The following is a 26,713-nucleotide window of genomic DNA, read 5'->3' as shown; positions in this document are numbered from 1 at the left end:
AAACCAAACACAGCATGTTCTCTTTTATAAGTGGGAGCTGAATAATGAGAACATGTGGACACAGGGAGGGTAACAACACACACTAGGGCTTGTCGTGGGGGGTCCAGGGCTAGGGAGAGCATCAGGAAAAATAGCTAAACCATGTTGGGCTTAATACCTAAGTAAGGGGTTGACAGGTGCAGCAAACCACCACGGCACACGTTTACCTACGTAACAAATTTACACATCCTGCACATGTGTCCCAGAACTTAAAATAAAAAGGAAATAAAATGTTATGCTATTAATATATGTTATAGTTGGATAGAATACAATAGAGTCCAGAAATAGGTATACATATAAAGGAAGTCAGTATATAATAAGGGTAGCATTTCAAATCAATGAGGAAAGGTAGAAGTATTCAGTAAAATGTGTTGGGACAATTGGCTGTTCATTTGGTGGGGAAAAAAGTAGTCTGATCATGATCTCATATAATTTACAAAAATAAATTGTAGGTAGATTATAAGTATATAATATGTACTTAAAATAAAAATGTCAGAAAATATACTTCTGATAAAAATTATCAGAAAAAGCAAAACACAGCATACTTCTATAATCTTGGGAGAGATCTCCTAAAAATGACACATGACATAAGGCAAACATTGCCAGATTTAAACACGTGACATCTACCTTCTTGGCCTCCTACCCCATGCTCAGGGCCCAACACCCCCGCTGGGCAGATTCCTTTATCTGCCACCAGGGAGGTTTACTGGTGCCATGCTCCCCAACGCTCCTTTGCAATGTCCCTGTCTTGTGGCTCAGAGCCCAAGTTCTGTTCTAATAGAGACATTGTGATATGCATTTAGCTATGACTTTCTATAAACTGTGGGCTTCCTTGTCTCCCTATGCATTGCACAGAATTGCACTCTGTCAGAGGTGTAAGGTACTTATGGATTATCTTGTCATACATGTTCGTTTTACGGCTAAAGGGACAAAACCCATGATTAATAAAGGGACTTGCCTTAGAACACATACCCAGTTGCTAACAGATCTGGCCAACACACAGAGCTGCTGATTTCTGGAGGCACTGCTCTCTGCTCTATCCACATTAGAGCTTCCTGTGGTCTCATCTACAGGTGGAAAATGTCATGTAGGTAAGGAGGCTCGCTGGAGAGAAAACTGGGGCCCTGCAAAGTCATTTTCCAAATCACAAGTTGATGCAGCAAGAACTTTACTATAATCAAAATATACATTCAATGTGTATTGCTTCAACCCAGCCTCTGCCTAGACCTTTATGCTGTCATTTTTATGAAAGCAGCTGAGAGAAAAGGTGAGGTCAAACATAGCACAGACAGGTCATATGCCTCTACAGTTCTTCTCTGAGCTTCCTATGAGCATTTCACCGAGTCTGTGTGTGTTAGGGGGTGGGGATTAGAATGGAATTTAAGGGTTGGTAATATGTCGTGAAATCATAAAGTTGAGCTTTTTTATATTTTCCTAATGAGAGGAAAGTTATTGTAACTATAAACTAAATTTTACTGCTTCAATCATAGTAACCATGAAATAGTCCTCGAACACCTTTCAAGATAGTTGAGAATTACTATTCCAGATGATTTATGTTTATACTTTTCCAAGCACATTTTAAGAAAAATATATACATACAAAATCTTCTGAAAGAAAAAAGTACACAGTTGAAAGAAAAAAGTACACAGTTAGATAAGCCAGAGTCCCCATGGGTTGCCGCATAAATATGAATTGGTGCCATATTTCTAAAAAGGTCTAAAATAAATGAACCCAGGAGACACCATCAAAACTAAAACAAGACCAGTTGCACTAGTGACAAGGTTATGAAGAAACTCTTGACCCATCTGGATAGATTTAGCACTCAGAAGAGAATTCTAGGAGAAGAAAATACAGCAAGATTAGATGCAACCAAAACAATGATAAGAAAAAATGGAAAACAATCATATCACTCAGTCTTGGCTGCAAATTAGCAAAGGGTGTGTGGATTCCAACAGCAGCCACAATATTGCAACCATCCAGTTTCCTGCTAGGCTCAGGCATCACAGCAAAGACACTTGGCATCAAATAGCTTCTGGCTAGGAATTTTACATTTAGAAATGTAAGCCCCAGTAACATTTAAGGAATTCTCTCCCTTGCCAGATAGCCATCCTCTTGCTCTGAAGCCATGTGACATACCACTTTGCCTTTTTGTGCATCTGTTGTCTACATCAGTGTAGAAACTGGGAGGAGAGACTCTGAATTTTGGCCCTTAGCAAAAGGGTACATTTTAGCATCATGACAGTCTTGGCAGAACAGGGCATTCTTACTTGAAATGTCTCTGCCATACTGGGAGATTTGTTCACCATCACCTGAGACTGGCTCGGCTGAAGGGACTATCAGTTCTTAATACACAGGCAACTATGTGAAAACTTAAGAAGCAAGCTGCTTCTTGGAAATATCACTTTATGAATGGTTGTCTCTGACCACCTTTCAGCATTTTAAAAGGTTTCATTATCGTTTGAGTTCTGCTTTTCCATTTTAATTTTGTATTACTAAAATATTCCTCTCTAAATCACATTGTAAAAAAGTTCTCTTTATTTAAGTGAAAACTGATCAAAATTTTCATTTAAAACAAACACAGCACACACAAAAAAACAAAATTGTGTGTTTTTGGACCAAAAGTGATCAAAAAATGAACACAAAGTGACCAAAAATTGAACACAGTGTGTAAAAGATGTATGTCTTCATCACTGTATCAAAGACACTCAAAAGTATTGAAGTCAGTGGGCAAGGGGCAGTTTTTACCCCTATCTGCAGTCCAGCAATTCTGAAAGACATGAAAAAAGTGCTTAAGAGAATCATGGCCCATTGCTAAGGTGCTACCCAAATCCATGAGCCTGTGAAATCTAAACTTCAATTTTGCTTTTTTTGGTTGCATGACCTGAGCAAATGCTAAAAGTGAATTTCACCCTGTAGCACCTCCTACTGGGCTTGGAAAAAGTTACTGACTCACTGTGGGGAAGACTCCAAACTGTTGAAAGTAGAGTGGTGTTGCTGCTTGAAACTGAGACTAATCTATCTCCCCAAAACCACTTTCCAACTGGGTTGTTATCCCTCAAATTGTTTCTGGCCACTTCCTGGTAATAACTTCAATGTCTCCAGTGTTATGTACAAGGCGGAGGGGAGATGCCACTGATCGTCTTCAAAAGCGACCTTGTTTTTCCAACTATGTTCAATTTCTATTACTGCTACTACTACTACTACTACTACTACTACTACTACTACTACTACACACACACACACTCATACACTTACACACCGCAGAAACCTTTGGCCACCAGTATTAATGGTGTGGGATCTTCTGCAAACCATTTCTATTTCCCATAATAACCAAAGATGATCCCTAGGTACTGTATCACTATTACAACCCACAATTTATAATATCAACTTGTGTAAAAACCTTTCCACTCTAGCTATTACAACAGAGAAATTTTTAGAAAGGCATACACAGCTACTCCAAGTTCTCAAAAGTTCAACACTAATGATTTAAGTATTTTGTAAGTAAAAGTCGTTTAAGTGCCTGAAGCTGCCAAAAATTGTTAGACTTACTACACAAAGGATCAGGATCACATCTCCAAGCAACAGAGCAACTCATGGCCAAAAGTGAACATTTTCAGGGCCTTGTATAGAGGCCAAAGCCATTTCCTAACCTGAAAAATATGGGATTGATCTGGAAGATCCTTTAAAAGCTGATTGCTGGATTTACAAAAATCCCTGACTATTTACCTGTTTAGTGCAATGAAACAGAGAAATTGGGTAACAGAAGCTGTCAAAGAGGAAACAGAGAAAAAGTTCATTACGCAGCTGTTATTTAAACACACCACCCTTCATTTAAACTGAAAACTGAGAAAAATATTCAAATTTTGTGAAGGAAATTGGGCACAGTGAACACATTTATTATTATATTTTTTCACTTCCTCAAAACTCACAATTATAAATGATATCATTTATATTGGAAAACAAGAGATCAGTCTTCCAAAATTAAAAGTATCAAAACTCTGGACTGGAAGAAAGCACATATTTACCCTGTGTAAAAATTCTGTTACATCAACAAGACAAATCTTAACCCAGAAAAATACCTGCTTAATTTTAGAAACAAAATAGGGAGACAGAAGGGAAAAAACTAACTGCAACTAACAAAAAAAAAAAAAAAAAAAAAAAAAGAAGAAGAAGAAGGGAGAAAAGAAACCACCTCTATATTCATTGGGCTATATTCATTAAATAGAATGTCTTGTTGTTTTCACAGACAGTAAAAACTTTTTGAAATTCTTTTTACTCTTAGGCCACAGAAGCATCAATGGATCTTATTTGGTCTCGTCAGTGTATAAAGCGTTTACAAACCTAACTAAATATAGAATTAATGGTAGTTAAGCATTTATATTCCTTATATATAGGAGAAGAAAAAAAAAGGACCCCTTTATGCCAGCTTTGAGTTTGGCTTGATTTTTTATGACTTATTTAGAAGCCCTAGGGAATGAGAAAGTCTCTTAATGGAAATACTGACACAGTCTTAAATATAGTGACATGAACAAGGACTTCTATGAAGCTGCCCCAGGATGTGACTGACCACTGAAGCAAGTCTGAAATGCACTGAGTATCAGAAAGTCAAATATGATCGATTTGCTGATAAATATCAGTAGAACGGTAATGCCAAAATACAGAGAATGGCTTTGCAAGATCAAAATTTCAGGTTGGTAACTTGTTCTTAACAGGAAAATATAAAAAATGTACGGGATCTTTGCTCCTGCACATGGACAAGAGAGAAAGTGTAAAATCTCTGTATGGACTTTCTCCTAGTCTCATCTGCAGCTAAAAATAGTCATTCTTAAAAAGTCACAACTTTGACTTAGGGTTCTTGTCAACCCTGACAGTAAAGGTGGCAGTAGGGTTTAAATGAGTGGATTAGATCTGTGCTTTATTTCTTAAGTCTCACCTCCAAGGCTATGTATGGTACTAGGTAAACAATAAATCCCACTACTTAGTGAAGTCAAATTTGTAAAAGCTCCATTTGTTTCTATTTGTCTGTCGGCTGTGCTTTTTATTCTTTGGTGGATTTTCTTTAAACTAGCTAATTTTTTCCATTTTTCATCCTTGCATCTCTCTGGAAGTTACTCTTTTACTTGAGAATCGATTTAGTTTCATTTTATTCTTTCTATGTTTTTCTTTTGACTCTCTTAAACATTTCATTGTTTTCAGCTTCATTGTTTAACTTTTTTGTTTTTACTTTACGTTTCTCTTCTTTTTAAAACTTTTTAAAAACCAATTCAAACTTATTCAGGACCCTTCCTCTTGTTCTGTTCACAAACACAGATCAACATATACTTAAGTAAATTTAAATGTTTTTTATGATTTAAGGCGCAGACATACTAAATCATCAAAACATGAATTCATTCACTTGAGAAACATTTATAGAGTAAATACGTGAAAGACACGGTAGTAAGCGCTAGGGGAATTACAAAAATTAATACAACACCATTTCAGGGCCTCCAGGAACTCTTAATACACACAAGGCAGTGAGAGCTAGTACCAAAGGAAAGAGATAGGATGCGGCTGGCATTTCGGAAAACAATCTGCCCATATTCAGCCGAATATGAAATCAGCGTTGCTATCTTTTTTAGGTACCACAATGTAAAATGACAAAAATGTCAGAAGCTAACATAACCCTAAAATATCTGTACAGTTTCTAGGCTAAACTGCCTCATACTTTCGATTTGTTTGTAAGCCATATAGTATGAAAGTGCGAGTCTCAGCATCTATCTACATGTAGGATTTTTCAGGCTCTCATGTGACACCAAATAACAAAGAAAAGGGAATGGAAAGCCACCCCTGAAGGAGCCAGCACACAGCTCATGTTGCCAATATTTCTTCTTTTTTTCTCTTCTTGTCTGCCATTAATCTCTCAGTTCTTCACAATGGGTGAAACCCTGGTACAATTGCATTTGGATTTTTGCAAGTGAAGCCGGAAAGAAATGATTTTCAAACATCAAATTAATTTGAACTTCAGAAAGAATCCACGCCAATGTGTTTTGCTTCTACCATGACTCATAAACGTTTACTAAGAATTTATGGTATTCCGAATAGTGCTTAAGTTTTTATAATTCTATAGTAAGCCCATGCATATTCAAAGGGTCAGCATTTGTATAAATCTCATTTTAAAAGATTCTGCTTAGAAATAAGTAATTAGAAAAGTTCCCTTTTAAAAAGGCTGTCAGGAAGACAAGGCTCGTTATTCAAAGGAGTGAGGGGCAAGTTTCCGATTGTGATTAACCCTGAGGTTACTGACTTCAAAGGGTGGAACAGAATATAAGGAATACAAGGAAGAGGAAGTTTAGAGAATAGAAAGATTATTAAAGTACCTCTCCAAAGCTGTGCTGAATAGTGTAAGTTTAGAAGAGAAGAAAATTCTCTATTTTTAAAATTGGTCCTTAAATTTCTGCTATCTGGAAATTGGACTTATGTGGAATACCTCATTCCCAGATGGCCTTTGTTAGGTAAGGTACAAGACAAGGAATTGGACAACCTTTCAAGTATCCTTTAAATGTCACTCGCTGGACTGTTGATAGAGGCTTTTATTATTCTCTGCTGGAGTACATCAACAGTCATTTGCATGCCAGGAAAAGAATGTCTGGAATAATCCAAAAAGGCAAAGCTTAATTCTTTCACTAAAACCAAGAAAGTGACAGCAGAGAAAGGGAAATAAAATAAGAAAATAAGTGTCCGAGGTAGACTTACTGGTAACAAAAGCCCAAAAGAGAAACCGTGCATGTGCACCGAGGCACTCGACGCAGGGCCCTTAACACAGATGGCTCTTGATGCCGCCGTAAGACTTTTTTAAAGCTACCCCCCAAAACAAAAGCTGAAATGAATGAAACAGATATTGTCGGGGGAATATTCACTGCTCAAAAAGATCTGCCAAGGCATCTTTTTAAACCTTTCTTCTGGTTCATTTAAATATGGTTTCATGGATAGAGTGGCCAGCACCAAACACAGGCCTCCAGTGAGTCTAAGCCAGAGCCTTCATGGAGTGGCTCTTAATTATCATTTTTGCACGTGGAATGAGTGCACATAGGAGCAGCACCTCATATACCAATGGATTCTGTCCCAGAAGGGTCCTTGTTACTTTGGTTGTTTAGAACGGAGAGTACATTTCTCCGAAGAAACTATGCCATAAATTAAGCTTGAAGCCCAGGCAGATCCAATGGTTTATTGAACTCATGAGCATATCTAGATTTTACTACTGATATCAGCTTAAATTCTGAAGTACACAGTGTGCAGGAAGAGAGAGAAAAAGAAAAAAGAACACTTTCTCCCCTGAGGGTCATTATGAGCCAAGAAAAAAGGTTTGGAGATGGCAGTTGGACTTGTTATCCTCCCAAACTTTCTACGTCCTTGTTCCTCTTTCCCCAGTAACCAAAATGCCTTGTTCTCTCGTTTCGTTCCACGTCTCCAACTGCAGCAGGACATCCAAATGGATCCTACCTCCCAAAGTGTCCCATGCACCAATAAATGACTTCTTTTTTCTCTCAATCAAAATCTTCATTTCTTCCCAGGGATATTCACCTCCGTCAAGCGATGGGAAGTTAGCCCAATTAATTCATACTAACATAGAAAAGACTCCTATCTGCCTAGATGCTTTGGTTTATACCATATGTGTCTAATTAAGAGGGATTTTAGAGAGTTTAACAAGATGAAGTTTAAACATTCAGCCTCTTGGGAGCAGGATACATTTATGAAGCCTATACTGACAGAGCCATGGAGCTCATAGAGCAACCATTCTAATGCACTAGGCCTTTTTTTTTTTTTTTTTTTTGAGAGAGAGTCTCATTCTATTGCCCAGGCTGGAGTGCAGTGGCATGATCTTGGCTCAGTGCAACCTCCACCTCCCAGGTTCAAGTGATCTCCCTGTCTCACTCCCCCTAGTAGCTGGGATCACAGGCACACGCCACCATGTCTGGCTAATTTTTTTGTATTTTTAGTAGAGATGGGGTTTTGCCATATTGTCCAGGCTGGTCTCGAACTCCTGACCTCAGATGATCTACTGGCCTTGGCCTCCCAAAGTGCTGGGATTACAGGCATGAGCCACCAGGCCTGGCCTGCACTAGGCCTTTATAAACTAATCATCTGTGATCTGTGAAAGGGAAAAATGCAACAGGGACTTGTCTTCAAGTCGAGCAAAACAAGAGGGGAACTCCACAGGTTTTATTTCAAGACTTGCCTGATTTACTCCTTCTTAGAAACCTCTTTCCTCTTCAGTAGAGAAAGAAATTCCATAGGCTTGGTTCTGAGGGTAAAGTCAAACTCTAATCCAAGCTAGGAAAGGTTCCAGTGAGAACCCACTCTGTAAGGCGGCAAAGACGGTTCCATCTGGAGAATTTGAACCCTGGCTCAACAGGAATGGAGGTGGATATTACACTGGGGGTCCTTATCCTGGCACCTCCCAGAGCAGATGACCTGGGGGCTAGAGGCTTGGAGGTCAGTTTGTAAGGAAATTCACTCAGTCAGACTTCTGAAAATTGACATTCGCTAAGCTCACATGATAAAAACAAATTATAATTTTAATTTAGATGACTTAATTCAATGGATGACACTGAGTGACTAAATTTCCTTTGAGTATTAATTACATTTAGATGCAATGACCTTAATAATTCTGATCAATTGTGATGGTATAACTACTGCTGTCAAAAATGTTTCAGCCCATCTGTATTGAGAGTGTGCTATGCACCTGGCATGAAGCCAAAGACTGGATTACAGAGAAATAATGTCTATGTAAAATCAGTAAAAATATGTATGCATTTGCTTTGATGTTTCTAGCAATATCTTCAATTAGGATTACTACTTTATAATCTATAAGACTTCAGCCCCCTAGAATTTAATAAAAATAAGTGAAATAAAATTCAGTGATACATTATCCTTTCCCATACCAACTTTCAACTAGCCTTTTTTTTTCTTTGAGACACAGTTTCACTCTGTCACCCAGGCTGGAGTGCAGTGGTATAATCTCCTCTCACTGCAACCTCTGTCTCCTGGGTTCAAGCGATTCTCGTACCTCAGCCTCCCTAGTAGCTGAGATTAAAGGCGACTCCCACCATGCTCAGCTAATTTTTGTATTATTAGTGGAGACGAGGTTTCACCATGTTGGCCAGGCTGGTCTCGAACTCCTGATCTCAGATGATCTCCCTGCCTCGGGCTCCCAAAGTGCAGGGATTACAGGTGTGAGTCACCGTGCCCGGCCTCAACTGGCGTTTTGCTTCCATGTATTTAATAAAACTCATTACAAAACAGCCACTCTAACAAAAATGGATGAATAAATGGATAAAGTTCCTTAGCAGCTGGGCGCGCTGGCTCACGCCTGTAAATCCACCACTTTGGGAGGCCGAGGCGGGCAGATCATGAGGTCAGGAGATCGAGACCATCCTGGCTAACATGGTGAAACCCCGTCTCTACCAAAAACACAAAAAATTAGCCTGGCGTGGTGGCGGGTGCCTGTAGTCCCAGCTACTCGGGAGGCTGAGGCAGGAGAATGGCGTGAACCCAGGATGAGGAGCTTGCAGTGAACCGAGATAGCGCCACTGCACTCCAGCCTGGGTGACAGAGCGAGACTACGTCTAAAAACAAACAAACAAACAAACAAACAAACAAACAAAAAAGTTCCTTAGCAATAAATTGTAACAAAAACAAATAAATTGTAAAGTGTTCTTTTAAAAAATTTGAAAGTTCAGAATCTTTGTACTACTGTAGCACTGGGGGTGGGGGTGTTAATACAGACAGAAAATTTCTATTTAGGTGAGGGAGGAAAGAAAGATATAACCAGATGGAATTGAAAGAATTCAGAAGAAGGTTGTATGCCAGAGAAAACCACAGCAGTTGCTCAGAAAGTATTTCTTGAAATCCCCGGTTTTACTATTTATACATGCCTGGTAACCCAGCTACAACTGCAGCAACGCTGTCACTCAATTCCCACAGAAGACAGCCATTGATTGTTTTGATCTGAAACCTAGCAGATCAGTCTTAGGCTGCTAGTCTTTCTTAATTCTCCAACCATAAAAACAAATCATTTAGTCTGCCCTTTTTAAGTTGATGCACATGCGTGTAAAACCAGAAGTTTACATGTCTAGGTTGCTTTCTCTTTGCTTCCATAACTAAAAAAAAAAAAAATAGGCTTTTATTTAAAAATAGAATTGGCAAACGAATAGTCCATACATTGGACAAAGTGCCTTTGGAATGCTTTTAAAAAAATAAAAAAATTAAACTGAGACATTTAATTTTGAAAAGAATCAACTGCACAGGCATGCTATTCATTCTGGCTTTACATTTTGTCACTTTTGAAAAAAGCATGCATTTTCAGAAGACTCACCACACTGGGCAAATTGCATAGTCATTAACCTATGTTTTTACTAGACAATGGTAAATATTTTATAAGAAAAATATTTTTAAATAAAAGATTACTAATTACCAATTACTGTGTCTCATTAAAATTAATGTATTTGTCATTTTTTTGTATTTGCCTATGCACATTTGTACTGTTATAACTATATTATACTGTTCCCACAATTTTGAATTGTTTTTCAATTAATACTACATTATAAATATTTCTCAGGTATTTTCATAGTATCAGTATTATAAATAAAGATTTTGACTTTTATGGAGTCTTAATCTGGTTTGGAAATAAGATAACATTTACTTTTTTAAAAATTTGATATCTTTATACATTCCAGAAAAATGCATAAAACACAAGTATTAATTCTTCAAAGTTTGAAAAAAAATGGATGAATTAAGTCATGTGTTTTGGGAATTGGATTGGCTAAAAATCTTAATTTTTTGTGAGTTATTGGCCATTTAAAACTTTTCATGTTTATGAACTTTTGTGTGGAGAATGCCAATTTATTTAAATATACATTTACATCTAGTATATTGCCAAACAATTGTGCATAGTACTTCATCATAATTTTTTAAAACCTTTTTTGTTTAATAACTATTTATTGATTGCTGTTTCCTTCCTTTGTAATTTCCAATTTTAATTTGTGTCGATTTTTGCTTGTTTATTACTGTTTTAAAAGAGTCAACTCTTATTTATTTTTCAGCTTTCCATTTGACCTTTTTTTGTTTTATTTTTATTACTTTTTTTCAATTATCTGTATTTGAACAATGTGATTTCCTTTCTTTAAAAATAAACCTTCATAAAACTCTGAATTACTTTCAAGTTCTCTGGTTACAATAGTTAGATGTTAATATGTAGTGTCTTCATTTTCTTTTTTTTCTTTTGCAACAGGGGCTCCCTCTGTTGCCCAGGCTGGTGTGCAGTGGCACAATCACGGCTCACTGCAGCCTTGATCTCCTGGGCTCAAGCAGTCCTCCCACCTCAGCCTCCCAAGTAGCTGGGACTGCAGGTATGCACCACCATGCATGGGTAATTAAAAAAAAAATTGTAGCAATGAGGGTCTCACCATGTTGCCTAGGCTTGTCTCAAACTCCTAGGTTCAAGGAATCCTCTTGCCTCTGCCTCCCAAAGTGTTGGGATTGCAGGCATGAGCCACCATGCCCAGCTTCATTTTCCTTATTGGCTAAATTTCCTTTTATTTTTTCTTCTTCCTAGACCCAATTATTGTTTACAAGACGATTTCTGTATTTCTGAGTGTTTAGAGTTTGTTTTTATTGTTAGAGTTGGTAATGCAGAGAGAAAATGAGGTTGATTTAAGTCTTTAGAAATGTATTGCTATTTTCTCTGAATCTTTGTAGATCATTTGTCTCATATATATTTGTAGATGTTTGAAAATCAGATTGCTGGCAAAATGATCTACAGGGTATATTAAGAGAGCAACTTTAGATTTCTTAATAAAGCCCTACTATTCACAGACCAAGCTTCTTGATATTATGAAGAAAAGATGTAGTAAAATGTGTATAGTTTATATCATAGGGCCTAGCGTACCATAACTACTGTATACATGATTGGTAGTAGTTGGGATAATAATAGTGATTATAGTAGTGATGTTCTTCCTATCTCTCGTGCAGACTCAGAGATCTGGAGGAGAGTACCTACTATGTGTTCTTGGTCTGGGTTTTCTTATCTGTGATGTAATGTCCCTGTTATAGATGCTTTCTGAGGTTATTTCCAGCTCTAATATTCTAAATCCTATTTGCTGGCATTTTCAGGACCCAGATTGTCTACACCAGATGTAGATGTAGGTCATGCATATTCCTTGTTCGAAAGTCACCTCATACACTTCTTAAGAGCAAACCTCTCTGGGAACTGAAGTCAAGATAGAAATTTTTACCAAACCCACTACTCTATCTGAAAGTTTTGGACAGGTTGGAATCAATTCTTTATTTCTGGAAGGAAAGTAAAATTTTAAAAGCTATCTTTCAGCCCTGCTTATGCTTTTCAGGAATGAGAGTAAAATTTCCAGAGCAATGGAAGCCAGACCTATACTTTTCTTTCACAAAAGCTTGGCACCCCTATTAATTTGTTTTCATTTACCATCATTATTTAGCAATCAAAGCATTTAACAGAAAAGACATAATACAAAGTATTTGCAGGACTGGCCACAATCTGGCACTATCCTCTATTATGAATTATTCATAAAAGCCAGTATATACCTCCCCTAAACATTGTTATTATGAAGATTAAAATTATCATTAAGAATGAAAATTCTTCCATCTTGAGTTAATTTTTGTATAAAAACAAAACAAAAATATTAAAAAATAGAAAAATAAAACTTATCTTTAATATGAAACCTGAAAATTTCTCAATGAGACCATAATCTACTAACAAATGTATCCATTGGCAATTATAAACAAAACGAAAGCTTTAAAACTGAATTATGGGCAATATGTGAATAATCTGATACCTTTATACCTGTTAAAATAAACCCCTCTGATGCAGTTTTAATTGTACTTTAAAAAGGTATCACAGGAATTACTACAGAAAACATGGGCTTACCTGTGCGATAGACAAAGTTGCCTTCAGTTTCTGATGACGATGGAGACACTAATTCTTCCTCAAATTCATTTGAGCTAAAAGATCCCGAGTGGTTTCTTTGCCTTGTTTTTCCCATCATGGTAGTGTTCGTGGCCATGACATGTCTCAAAGAGTCATTAAGGTAACGGTTCAACAAGCTGCTCTTGTATTTGGGGGGTGCCACGTAGTCCTCACTGGCCCGTGACTCTGGCCTCACTCCTGCTTTGATGACTGAGCTCTCACTTTTAATCACGGGATGGTGAACTGGGGTATTATAGCCCCCTTCATTCATGTGGTTTCTTGGAGGATTTTCTCCATCTACAGCAGAACGGTATCACTAAGTAGGATAGTAGGCACACTTTCCCCCAGCCACCCAACTCTTATATTTAATCCTTAAAAATATATAAAGGAAATATATTTAAAGTATATAAAATTATCTTTGATATTCAAGATTAATTTTTAGGCAATGAAAGCAAATATTTATATCATCTCTCACTTATGGTATTTTAATTTTAATGAATTTCACTGAATATGTTATTCTGACACATGGTATATCTATAAACAAGAGGAATGATCATTCCTTTGGTCATTTATAGTATTATAAAAGTGAAGTTACTTCATGCAATAAAAAAGAACCGTTATGGCACCATCATATTTTGTGAGAGCAACCTTAAAAATAGCAATTATGGTGAACTTGTTATAGAGGCAAAACAAAGAAAGCAAAATAAAAATATTAACAAACCTTCAGAACACGAGTCATCACTGCTTACGCTAAGCCGTTCAGCATTGCCTTGAACATACTTGTTGTATAACTTTATTCTCAAAGCCCAGCTTAAATCTGGCTGTCGAACAGTATTCTTAAGCCGACGTCTTGCATTAGCAAACCAATTTGACACCTAAAACGGTATTATTTTTCAATTAACAAAACTTGAAAACATTATCCATGGTGCAATTATTTTCTCATAAAGGAGCTAAGCCTCTCTCAGCACCTCTGATCATTAAATATTCTCAGGACATAAGAATACTGGACATTCATATCCATTCATTCATTCGACAAACATGTTGCTTACTACAGACACTGAGCACTTAGTGTATTTGTGGAATAAGGAAAAATGAAGAGGCCTTGACCTCAAAAAATTCTAGTAAGAGAAAAGTCCAGTCAGAGAAGTAGGAGGGTATACAAATAGCTAATATAAGAAAGAATGTGATGAATGGCATACAAGACATTAAAATGATACAGCAGTCCAAAAGAAAGAGGGGTTACTTTCATATGTGACTCCAGCCTTTTTGAGGAATTTAAGTGAGGCTTTGAAGAAGGTCCAGAATAGGTCAGGTTGAGAGGGAAGGGAAGTGCATTCCCAATAAAGAGGACACAGGAACAAATGGAAGTGAAATTCCAGAGAAATTGTAGAGGCTGAGGAAGAGGGAAGAGTTAAAGATGACCTTGAGTCATCAAACCTGTGTAACCAAGAGAAAGGTAGTGCACGTGGGGAAAGAGATAAAACTTTTTGAGGATAAAATGATGTGTTTGGCTTGGGCAATGTCTAGTTTGAGGTGCTAATATTGGTGACATGTCTGGTAAGAAAATAAAAGTGGTATCGGAGATTGAAGGGAGGGGATGACCAAATTCAAGAGGAAAAGGCACAGAGGTAATTGTCAAAGTTGCAAGAGTAGAAAGAATGAAAGCAGGGTCAAAGACCAAGCTTTGGAAACCATTAGAGATGAAAAAGGTGGGACCTGTTTGCTTCCAAAAGATGAGCTAGCAAAACAAGCAGAGGCAGAGCCATCGGTGAAGAGGAGGAAAATAAACCAAAGAACTCCTCACTTTAAGCCAAAAGTCAAGTGTTGCTTAGACAAATAGTTGAAGGCAAAGAAAGAAACATTTCAAGACAAAGAAAAGATACTTCCATTCTTTTTTTGAAGATGCCACTAGATTTGTACTTGAGGTTTCTTCTAAAATATCAGGCTATCATCAGTGCAGAGATTTTTAGAAACTCAAAAGGGCAATACTTGCCTTTAAAAGAATGAAACATGGGAAGAGAATTAAGTTTTTCTGCCAGTTTGGTCCAGAACATGAGCAAACTGAGGAATTTAAGCTAGGCTTTGAAGAAAGGCCAGATTACTATAATGGTTTGTGTGGCAGTGTTTGTACTGGAAATTTCTCCTTTTTTTTTTTCTAGATTTATAACATAAATACACATTTTTTGTGCATTACTCAAATCCTTATTATTCTACTTTTAAAAAACCCTCAAATTATACTTTTTCTCCCTGTCCTCATGGGTAAACACATGCTGGGTTTCCCATATGTATTTAATATTCAATATAGTCAGTACTATCTTCTTTGTACCTGAAGCAATGATAGTTATCTTTTCAAATTTATATGCAATGACATATAATCTCACTATGGCATTTCAGAAGTCAGTCTTCATCAACACTTCTTCCTGCTAAACTGTGTTACTATGACTATGATTCGGTCTGGCTTCAAATTCTCAGTCTGAATTCGAATTCTCAGTCCTTCCCATTCTCTACAGACAGACAACAAAATTACTGAGTGACTATTGTACTTTAGCCATGGTGTGAAGTTCTAGGAATGAATAAACTTTGTCTTCTGCACTCCCAGAAGGACTAGCAGAAAAGAACTACACATAATTAACGGGGATACACCGGTGAACATTAGCTGTGGAAGCACATGGAGCCTGATCCCTTTCTTCATGAAATTTCTCAATCTTTCCTTGGATTCTTCAACTCACTGTCAAAATCTTTATCCAACTACTTTATCCAACTATACTGCTAACTGGGAATTTGGAAACATTTCTCTTTCTAACTTCCCTCTCTTCCATTCTGTTCTCTTAAATCGATCTTAGCAACTATCACCAAATTCAAGAATTGATGCACCATTTTGATTTAATCACTTCACTCCTTCAAATCCTCATAAATGTCCTGTTATCCCATAATCACCATACAATGGAAAAGGACCTGGCTTCTTGTTCTGAATTTGCCAAAACCATGCAGTATGAATTTGGATAAGTTATTCAACTTTACTGAACTTTGAATCCTTCATCTCTAAAATGGATTTGATGGTTCCTAATATCCTTGTTAGCTCTAAAAATTAAGATGGGCGAATACAGCCCAAGTTTCCCTACAGCAATGTTAATTTCCTTTACACTAGGTACTAACCTCCCTCTGTTGACCAGTACTGTCTCCAGCAAGAGTGTTTTTGTCCTTCTTTGCTCCTTTCACACAGAGTACAGCCTGCAACTTCCCCTAGATCATTCATATTTACTAGAATTCAACTCCAAAACATTTTTGTAACTTTCTTTACTAAACAGGATATAATTCAGACTAACCTTAAATCTTCACACAGCAACCACACATAGTACAGTGTAAAATCCAATTCTTATGAAACTCTTCTTATAATGAAAATGCAATGGCCTTCTAATTAAAAAAAAAAAAAATACACTATCCTTCTAACAGACAAAAATGGGGGAACATTTAAATGATTTAAATGTCATAGGGGATTAACTAACTTTTCATACATAGGAGTCATATCTCTTTTATGTTTTATATACTCATAGTCTTTTATTTTTTACCATATTATAATAGTTACACATTAGGTGATTTTCCAGAAAGATTTGCTGATGTCTAATATAGACTGTTTCAAAACTGATTTCATAAATTGACCACCACCAAATCTGGTAATGTATGTATTCTGCTGGGGTTTTTTGTTTTGTTTTTTTTTTCAGTACAACCTAACAGATAGATACACTCCAAGGTCTTTAATGTGTATTTGCAGTAGGTCCTGCAAACAGCAAATAGCTGGTTAACAAATTTGCATATTCTTGTTTTGCATTTCTTTCTTGATGAATTAATGCAAATTCCATCTGTTTCACTGAAGGTAAAAATATCGGTTCAAATTTTCTACTTTTAATCTACTATGGATTCCTTCGGGTTGTCATTCATATTCTCTTCAAATTGTATTTTACGTGAAACAGGTCTCCTTACCAAGGATAGGTTCTGGAACAGAATTTTAATGTCAAACTGAATGCTATGTGTGTATATATGTATAGATGTTTGGGCCTCTAAGTTTTCACTATAAAATATGGGAGATAGTTAGATATGACTAATTTATATAATTATATTTTATATTGGTATCTATCTGTCTATCTATCTCGCATATTTTATAGTGAAAGATTAGAGGGTCAACTGTCTAGAAGCTGGGAGGGAAAACTAAATAATATTCATCCTACTTTAACAAAGGTGTTTACATTCATCATGTTGACAGAGCAATTGTTATAGTACACCCAAAGGGATAAACTGGCATCTGTCCATCTTTGAACACACTGAATTAACAAACTTCTGAGCTATTCAACTGAAATATTGAGCAGTTCATTCCCACACCATGTAATATAACACTTGGAATAATGAATAAGGACCGATCTGAGATTTTGTTGAATATTTAACAGTTGTTATAAGCCTTATAGCTGATAACAGCATATATATCTCAGCAGGCACACTCAGTACCAACGAAAAACAGAGTTATGTCAACAGTGGAGACAGGATCTTGGAACATAGTAGTTTTAACAAATCGTATGTGGACAGATCACAGGAATATGAGACTTCCATTATTAGAGGAGGAAGCATTAACATCTACTCATTGTTCCTTGGTAAGTTCCATATCCTGCAATAATACAAACCCCAATCGCATACCATTTTATACTATTCCACAACAAAGCTGTTTATATTTTGAGAGTACAGAGTGTATTTCTATAGCATTTGAACAATGATCAGCCATAGGATTAGCCATAAGATCCATTGGTAATTCTATACATTTTAATTTTTTCCATTTATCACTTTAAAGCTTCAGAAACCAGCTTCATTAATAATAAAATTTGAAATCATTATACAGTTGTCATTTATTATTATAAAAGTTATTTTATCCCACTTAAAATTACATATGTTTGTGCATTTTTATTTTCTGAGGACTAGTGTAAGAGAAAAAAAGTGTTTTGAATGAAAATTTCATGTAAAGCATATTTTAAAAATGTAATAGCGTCACCAAGATCTGAATGTAAAAAGCATTTTTATTTGTATTTGAACTATCATTACAGGTGGCAAATAATTTAAAATTACAACTACTTGTATTGCAACTCAACAAAAGTACTACATAAGAAAGTTTAAATGGCTCTCCTAATGACAAATGCTACTTCATAATTTAAAAACGTCCTAACACATGTCATAAATGTTCTTTTGCTTTCTGTATGAAAGAATAGCCACTATTAAATGTAAAGCTCTATATCAACCAGAATAACCTAGTGTTTCATTGCTGACATCATGTGAAATATTCAAATAACTCTATAAATTAGTGTATTTTAAAAATAAATAGCATACTTATTTAAACGAAATTTTAACATAGGTTATTTATTTTCATAAGTCAGGTTTTTCTGACTGGAATAATTTATTTAGAAACTACTTTGGTAAATCGCTAAAAGACTCATAGTTCTATGTTAAACAGTTATTAAGCCAAGAACACTAAATTAATTTTCCCCTCCACTGCTGCAGCAAATCACTATTAATACCATTGCCTGAAAATATAAAAGAAACAGATGTTTTTGTATATAATTATATTCTGAAAATAAGCAGAAATTACATATTCTAGTATTGATAGCCTGACTATAAGTCAAGTTTCACACCTTGTCAAACTTTCCAGTAAATTTTAAATACTCCGGAAAGCAATTTTTATTTTATCCACTAGTTCCTTTTTTTCTTTTTGGAGCTCCTGCTTACTGTAAATTTAGTGGAATGGCCAAATTTTCACAATCAGGTAATGCTATTGTAATGTGCAAAACTTCTCACCTGATGTAGCTCCTCCTCCTCTTCTTTCTGAATAAATTTGCCTGTTTGCATGTAGAAAGTTCAAGCCACCATATTTATTTTTTTAAAAAAATTATGACATGATGGGAAAAGCATTTGATCTGGAATTATTTATTTCCAGGCCTATCTCTGTCTTTTACTGACACAACTGCCCCAAGTCTTGGTTATGTCAAGTGTAAAATTCTGATAATAACTGCCTACAACATCGTAGTTTTGTGAACAGTAAGATTCAGTTTTGAAAAGCTAGTCAAATGTAAAGTAACGCTGTTCACCAGAGAACACAAACTTTGCACCATTTCTCCACACTTGGCAAAGTAACCCAACCATCTGAAATCTGCCTCCTCTCCTTAAGCCCAGCAGAAAAGCATCAGGAGCAAAATGCTGTGGATTGCAGCTAATGCTTAGGATGCTTCCTATTAAAAAAAAAAAAAAAAAGTTTTTCGGGGGGGGGGGGGGGGGGGGGGGTGTTGATGCAAACATCATTTCTTATCTTTCTATCCCCTACTCCTAGCTGTCAGTAATGGTAATTTTGAAAGTTACTCTGTACCTGAGCTTTAATACTGGGCCTTAATATGGAGTGTCACACTGCACGGTTCTCAAAGTGGGGTTCCTTCCTAGCCTCAGCTGCAGCAACACCTGGGGCCTTGTAGGAGATGCAAATGATGGTCTCACTCCAGACCTGCTGAATCCGAAACTGGGAGGTGGAGTCTAGCGATTTGTGTTTTAAGCCCTCCAGGCGATTCTGATGCTCACTAATGTTGAAAATCACCGCAGATGGCATCATCTGGATTCATCTATATGTGGCTCTTGAATCCAGATTCCCAGTTACCTTCTCATAAGTCTGCAATTGACTTTTCACTTCCCTCCCTGACAGCGCTTCCTGCATTCCTTCCTGCACCGAGCATCTGCACTGAACTGAGGGATGAGGGGGAGAAGTAATTCAGAAACTCCCACAGCTCGGCTCCATCCCTCTCCAGGTAGAAGCGCCACGTGGAGAGCCTCACGAACCCTAAGCGTGCCCGCTCTTCAGCCCCTCGCCGGGAAACGGATCAGGGGGTTAATTAGTCCTGATTACCTGCACTAGCGTCATCTGCGAGCCGAGGGCCAAGAGTATCTTCTCGGTCTTGGTGGGGTACGGGTTGTCACGGTGCTTGTAAAGCCACTGCTTGAGGGGCCGCGCCATGTCTTGCAGGGCCTGCCGCTTGTGCCTCACCTTTCCGCCATTCTGCCGGGCGCTGGGACATGGGGAGAGGAGGAGGCCCTGGTGAGCGACACGATTGCCCGCCCGGCCCCTCCACGTACCGGCCGAGTCCGAACCCCACATCCAAGCTGCGCAGTCCTGCCTTGCGCCCCTGCTCCGCGCGCGCCCAGAGTTTGGGAGAGGCAGGAAGTGGGAGCCACAAAGTTTCTGGATGGGGAGGTCATTTCGCTAGGTTTATCTTGAGTAGGGGGATATTTTGAACTCAATACCCCAAGGTTAGAGGTTTAGGAGACGAAGGTCAAGTGATTTGAAGAAAACGGCTATTTCAGTCGCGGCTCTGGGCAGCGGGGCTAACTGCTACCCTTCCCTCGCCCGCTGTCGCCGCGCCCTCGAGTGACCCTGGCCTGGCAGGGTATGTGGCTGGCTCTCGAAACTTTCCTCGGGGATCTCTTGTCTGCTCCCAGAGGCTTTCCGTCGCCTGTGGTCAGGGGAAAGGTCGCCGACTGGACAGAGGGAATAAAGCAAAGGAGCACTGCCTCCCCCGCTCTCTTTAAGCTTTCTATTTCCTTTAATCTTTTAGGAAAAGGGGGAAACTTTCCAAAGGAGGTGGTGGTTTGTGGAGGAAGGCTGCAGAACCCAAAAACACTGTCGGGCCGTTTCCCGACTAAGGGAGGGTTAAAAGTACGGCAAGCTCTGTCACATCAGGTAAAGTAAAAAGACCTCAGGAAAAGCATATTCAAAGGAGGAGGAGGCAGAGGCAGCCACGAGCCTGGAGCCGGGAGCCTGGAGCCCAGAGCTTGGAGCGTGGCCTGGGGCGATGCGCTCCCGCACCGGTCCGGGAGGTGTCGCGCGCGGTCGCCGGCGCGCCCAGCCGCTCCCCGAGGCTTGCGCGCCTGCGCCGGAGCGTCCTGGGTTTCTGCCTCTTTAAACACTTTGAAATGCAATTCCACCCGAAGCGACTGGTAGTAACATTTTGACGAAACCGAATCTCTATTTTACTAAGCAGCGACGCCGCAGAACAAGCAGCTGATGCAATCGTTCAGGTGGAGGCGGCCAGGACTGCCACCCCTCCCCAGCTGGGCGTCCGGGAAGCCGCCGGGATCCGGCCGGGCATAGCCTGCCCTCCACTCACCGGCAGTCTGAGCAGCTGGCCCACCCGCAAGCTGCCGCCCCCCAGCATCCCCCTCACCCCGCTAAACCCAAAGCCTGCCCCGCAGGCCCAGAGCCTCCCCCTCCGGGTTCGCTGCGGGCCCCGCCGAGCCGCGCGCGCGCCCCGGACTCCCTGCGGGGAGGCGACCTTCCCGACTCCTTGGGCCAGGCGAGCCGCGGGGCCCTGGCGAGGGGCTGGGGTGACCGAAGAGAAGTCCGCGGAGTCTGAGCCGGGACTCCCCGACTACTTGGCTTCGCCTGTTTCTCTGCGCCCAGCTCAGTCCTTTTTCCTCGCCCTCAGCCGCGCACCGGCACCCGCAGTCCGGAGAGGGGCAAATAACCCCCAAATCCGAGGTCCACGCAGCGAGGACCGAGGGGCAGCTCCTGGCGCCCTCAGTCTCCACCAAGCTCTTTGGAGCTGCCCCGACGAATTGATCCCTCATGTTGTGAGATAGGAGCCCGTTAACATGAGAACGCGCGAGCCCTGGAGAGGCAGACCTGCACATCCAGGGAACTCCGGGCCCTTTGCCCCCAACCCGCCCGCGTTGCCGCGGGACCCCAGGACAGCTCACCGCCCCCTCCCCCCGGGAGTGCGCATACCCTGTCCTCCGGTGTCTCAGGCCGAGGTTGTCCTTGAGGGGCGGGCCGTCGGGAATGCCCACCTCGGGGCGGGCGTGAGGACTGTCCAGGACACTGCTGTAGGGCCGGCCACCCCGCTCCCGCTCCGGGGCGCCTCCGTCCTCAAACAGCACCGCACCGCTGAGCTTGTTGAAGACGATGGTGTTCATGGTGCCGGGTGGCAGGGACGCGCTGCGCGGCCGCAGAGCCTCGGGGCTTGGCCGCCGGGAGCTCCGCAGCAGGGCTCGGCTTCTAGGAGAGGAAGGTGCATCTCGTTACTTACTGGCTGAGAGTGCTTAGACCCCTGCAGGTCCTGGGCCTTGAACTTGGCCGGGTCGCCGGGCTGCAGAGCCGAGGGGAGGAGCGGCGCCGCCGCAAATGGCAGGGACCCTGCGGCTCTCCCCAGTTGGCTACACGCCCCCGCCCCTGCAGGCTCCCTGGACAGGTACTTGCCCTCTTCCTTGCCTGGGCGATCGATCCCCCCTTCCCCTCACTCCCCAGAACTACAACCGGGAATCATTCACCCGCAGAGGCAAAGGAAACGAATTCCCAAACGAGCCTCTGGGTTTCAGTTTGTGTCTGGAAGAGGCATACTCCGGACTGCGGAGCCGGGACCGGCGTGAGGCCGCGCGTGGTTCTTCAATCACAGCAGAAGACTAAAGCCTCTGGGACCCCCATCTCGGGGCGTCAGGAGGGACTGGATGGAAGGGAAGAGTTGGGATAATGTGCCAACCGCATCCGCAAGGCCCAGTTCATGAGTCCCAAGCCATACCGGAATTTGGAGGATTTTCGTGTTTTCTAGATAGTGGATGGTTTGGTTGAAACCCCCGCATCTTCTGCCCGATAAGGTCCCCCGGGGTGAGGTTGGGTTCAAGGACAGGGAAAAGTTAAGTGGCGTCAGGACGAAAGCACCACTTCTCCCCCTTCTCTCCCCGAATCTTCCTATCATCCCCCAACGCGCCCCGGGACGTGCAGGGTCCTAAGGTCCAAGGCGCCAGGACCCAGGTCCCGAGAGCCCTCAATCAGTGCCATTCTCTTCCGCAGCACGGGTGTCAGTCGCGGGCTCGGAGCCCCTTGACGCTCGCTCCTCTCTGGGGTCTCCGGGGACCCTTTCAGAGGCCGTAAAGGTGTCAGAAGCCCAGGTCAGGAGGCAGCTTGGTCGGCGCACCTCCCGGGCTGCGGCTGCCACTGTCGGGGAGAGCCAGCAGCTCACCTCTGGGGTCGCGGAGACCCTGAGCCTTTGCCTGCCGCGCACGGGCGTCAGGGGCAAGTCCGCGCGGCCGCGGAGCCGCAGAGTTACAGCCCCAGGGCGCGCGGCCGCCCTCGCCCGCCCCATCTCCCCGCCTCGCGCCTCAGGACAGCTCCCGTTTCCTCCGAGCGGCCTCCGCTTCGCTGCCAGCGCCCCCTTTGCCCGTCCAGTCGCGGCATGGGCTGCTACTCCACTAACACACGCGCGCGCGCATACACACACACACACACACACACCCCCTCTGCCTCGCCGAGTGCCCACACCCGCCAACGCCCCCGCCCCGCCCTCCGGCCACCGCAGCAGAGGCCACGCGTGACATTTAGGACTGTGGCCACCGCGATCAAACTACGGCTACGGTCTGTGTTCGTAGGGAAGTGAAGTCAGACCTCTGCTGGATGCCGCGTGTCCCTTAGGACTGCGTCCTCCCGCGCAGACAGGTACGTGCCTGGGGTGTGCACACAGCCTCAGCAATAAGTGTCAAAGAGAATTTCCGCGCTCGCAGCCCCTGTTCTGCCGTCAAGACTAGCGTTGCTGTTTTCTTTTAACGTCAGTGCCCTTGGGGATGTGCGTTCATGCTGCTTTATTTGTACAAGACACCTTTCCCTGGCCCGGCCTTCTCCGCGCCACCCCAGTGCGTCCTCCTAGATGCGACGACGTGTTTTTCCTAGCGAAGTCACCACGAGGTTAGCCACCTCGGACCCTTCCCCGGCAGCCCCAAGCCCACGCAGAGATCGCAGACACAGACAACCGGCGCGCTCTAGGTCTGCAGGCAGCAGGCTCAGAGGCAAGCGATGGCAAAGGTCCGAGCGCCGTCCTGTCGCAAGGGGTCCGGGGGCGTGTGAACCACACTTCCTGACCCTCCCAGGACTCCGGCGCGCGGCCACCCGCGCCTCTTCTCAAATCACTTACCCGGATTCACTCCAGACTGTGGCCGGGGAGGTCACTCCCTGCAGAAGTGTCCCCCTCCCCCCAACGCCGGCGAATAATTTTAAAGCAAAGGAGGCGCGGCCAGGTGGGCTCCCAGGCTCCGCGCAGGCCCTTGGGTCAGGCTTGGCCGCCACCCGAGCGCGTCTCCACCAGACCTTGGAGGGAAGTTGGGGGAAGGGCGGGGAGAGCACCAGCGCCCGGGGCACAGGGAAGGTGGGGCGCAGGGGCCAGAGCGAGCCTGGCGTTCCCCGGCAGCCAGCTGGGACTCGGCGACGCGGGGGCTGTACCTGTGGCTGCGGGGCCGGCGGCCGGCTGCAGGGCGGCTGGCTCTCCCGCCTCGAGACTAGGCGCACTCCCATCCCCGCCGCATGTTCTCCACGCGGGCTCCGGCGCGCTCACCACCGCCACCGCTGTCGTCTCGGCTTTATTTACCCAGCCCGGCGCGCGCGGCCCGGGAACAGGAATAGCGAGGCCTTCTCATGTTTCCTGACTGAGCGGCCCAGCCGGCGAACATCCTGCGGGCGCAGTATCCACGTTCCCGGGCGGGTGGAGAGGAAGCGTCCGCGCCCGCCCGGCCGCGGGGGCTGCTGTTAACCCCTAGCAGAGGAGCCGCTGCCGGGGAGCCCCGGGCCCGCCGAGTCCTGCGGAGCCGGGCGCGGCTCCCAGATCCGCCGGCCTCGCAGGCGTGGAGCAGACGGGGCTTATCCCTTCGCACTTTAGGAGAGAAATTGGAGAAGCTGCCGGGAGCTCTCGGCTCCGGCTCCAGAAGCTGGGAGACTGCGGTGCAAATCCCGTGTCTTAGCTGGCCCGATTGCCGGAAATTTCACCGCGCGTGGCTAGGCGGGAGAGGCCACTGTGACGCGCCCTGTATTTCCCTCTCGGAGGGAAGTTAGAGCTTGGTTTTGCACCTACAGCCCTGGAGCGTATTGCGGAAAGTGCTAGCGCCCAGGAGCCTCTTTTCTGATGTCACTGGGCTTCTGGGGTCCTGGTTGTCTCAATCAAAGCCAGGCACGCGTTCACCTCCGGGGCAAGAGTAGTGAGGCTGCCCTCGCCGCTGGGTATAGTGATGGGGGAAAGCAAGGATGGGCTGAGTTGAGCCCAGGTGGCCAACCCGCGGTGACCCGAGTGTAGAAGAGGAGGCGCGCCAGAGCCAGGAATCTGCACTCGGCAAAGGAGATGGAACTTAGAAGAATCACAAGCTGGGACACAGGGCAAAGAGAGAATGGCTTCCAGATTCTCTAATTGATGATACTTTGCTTCCTAGCATTACTGCAAATATAAGTAGCAAAATCGGCGGTTTAGGTGTAACTGCAAGCTCAGAGCTACTGGCAGCCCAGAAGATCCCCAAGGTGCCAACAACGAAGCTGCCTGCGCTCTCGCCGCCGGCCCTGTGGTCCCAGGGAACTTTCGCCCTTTTTAAAGAACAAACTTAGATTTCCCCTCACCAAGCTTAAAGAAATAGCACCATTTGTCCTTTTCCCCTCTAAATGTGGCTGGCCAGAGCCGGGGCAGTGGCCCACCTTAGCATCTTCTTTTCGTGTGTGTTTAGGGGGCGGGGATGCCTAGAAGTGGTTAAAATATTTACTAAAGCTATTATTTTAAAGACTAATCACAACCTCAAATTTCATATGTATCATCTACCAAATTACGCGATAGCAAACCGTTGTGCAGTGGTACAATGTAAACCATAAAGGAAGGCCGGTTTACATTTTTGCGCACCAGGAAGATACAAAGTATCATTGGAGCATGTTCTGATGTCCTCGGTTCTCTTTTGTTATATAACTTGCTGTTGCAGCGCTTGCATCTTGTCTTTGGCGCTGCCCTTGTGGTGTGAGTTCAGTACAGGCTTCTTCTGGTCTACAGACCTCGCTGTAGGAACTTAAAGACAGGGGTAAATCCTAAGGTTTCAACCGTCAATTTTCAGCGAACAAATTTCACCACAGAAGCAGATCTAATTGATTTCATAAGACGAAAGAGCCATCTTCTCTTTTATGGTCTCTATCAGTGGTGCTGTCACCAGGAATTGTAATGAAATCAGCTCTAACATACCCCTGAAACATTTTTTTGGTCAGCTGTCCCAGGTAAAGCAATAGGCATGATACAGTTACTTGCAGTTTCTCAGTATTCTACTAACTTTTTGAGCTATATGCTATAGTACATGTTAGTATAGGACAAATGAATTTTGTTGTTTTAGTACTTAACTATATTTACTCAATTTAAAAATGCATTTAGAGCGCTTTTATTTAAGATATTCTTACAGGTAATATTTGTTTTCTTAAATTCTGAAATGAAATATACAGCAAAAGTCTTAATGCAAAAATAATTTTCATTTGATATAGGAATAAAATACGTTTGAGTAAGCCTCAATTCACTAAAAAATTAACATATGGTAATTCCCTTAGACTATGATTTAATAATTAAAATCCATTTAAAAATGAAAGAAGAGTGAAGGATCCATTCTAGAAGTGAAATGGTGTGAAATATCCCTCTGTAATATACAAATGAGCATTTATTTTATTTTTACAAGTTTTATCCTCTATGCAAAAGGGAAGTGTTGTCTTCATTTTAACCCACAGTTCAAATACATTCATAATTAAATTACACCTATTTCTAAATTAAATGTTACTCAGCTTCTTGTGCTATATCCAATGTCAGTATATGAAATGCTATATATAATCCTCAGAAGTAAAACCTCCAGTTTTAG

At 42.2% G+C, this 26,713-nt stretch overlaps 1 protein-coding gene across 6 annotated transcripts in view; it reads right to left on the bottom strand.

Moving 5' to 3' along the window:
• The window catches only part of MKX (mohawk homeobox), a 75,409-nt gene extending 50,290 nt beyond the window's left edge, over positions 1-25,119 (bottom strand). For 3 of the 6 annotated variants that reach the window (XM_009214155.4, XM_009214156.4, XM_017962625.3), the window contains exons 1-5: positions 24,297-25,119; positions 21,816-22,085; positions 19,941-20,100; positions 13,737-13,890; positions 12,977-13,312 (exon numbers count right to left, since the gene is read on the bottom strand). In XM_009214155.4, coding sequence (XP_009212419.1) covers positions 12,977-13,312; positions 13,737-13,890; positions 19,941-20,100; positions 21,816-22,003 — 838 coding nt within the window. In that variant the 5' untranslated portion in view covers positions 22,004-22,085; positions 24,297-25,119. The other 3 variants (XM_017962624.3, XM_021943136.2, XM_031652426.1) reach the window with 3 other exon arrangements.
• Between the last annotated feature and the right edge of the window lie 1,594 nt (positions 25,120-26,713).

The sequence above is a fragment of the Papio anubis genome, chromosome 11 (assembly GCF_008728515.1).
Source record: "Papio anubis isolate 15944 chromosome 11, Panubis1.0, whole genome shotgun sequence".
Taxonomy (NCBI): domain Eukaryota; kingdom Metazoa; phylum Chordata; class Mammalia; order Primates; family Cercopithecidae; genus Papio; species Papio anubis.
Note: the sequence above shows the minus strand (reverse complement) of the source record. Positions and strands in the feature narration are given on the sequence as shown.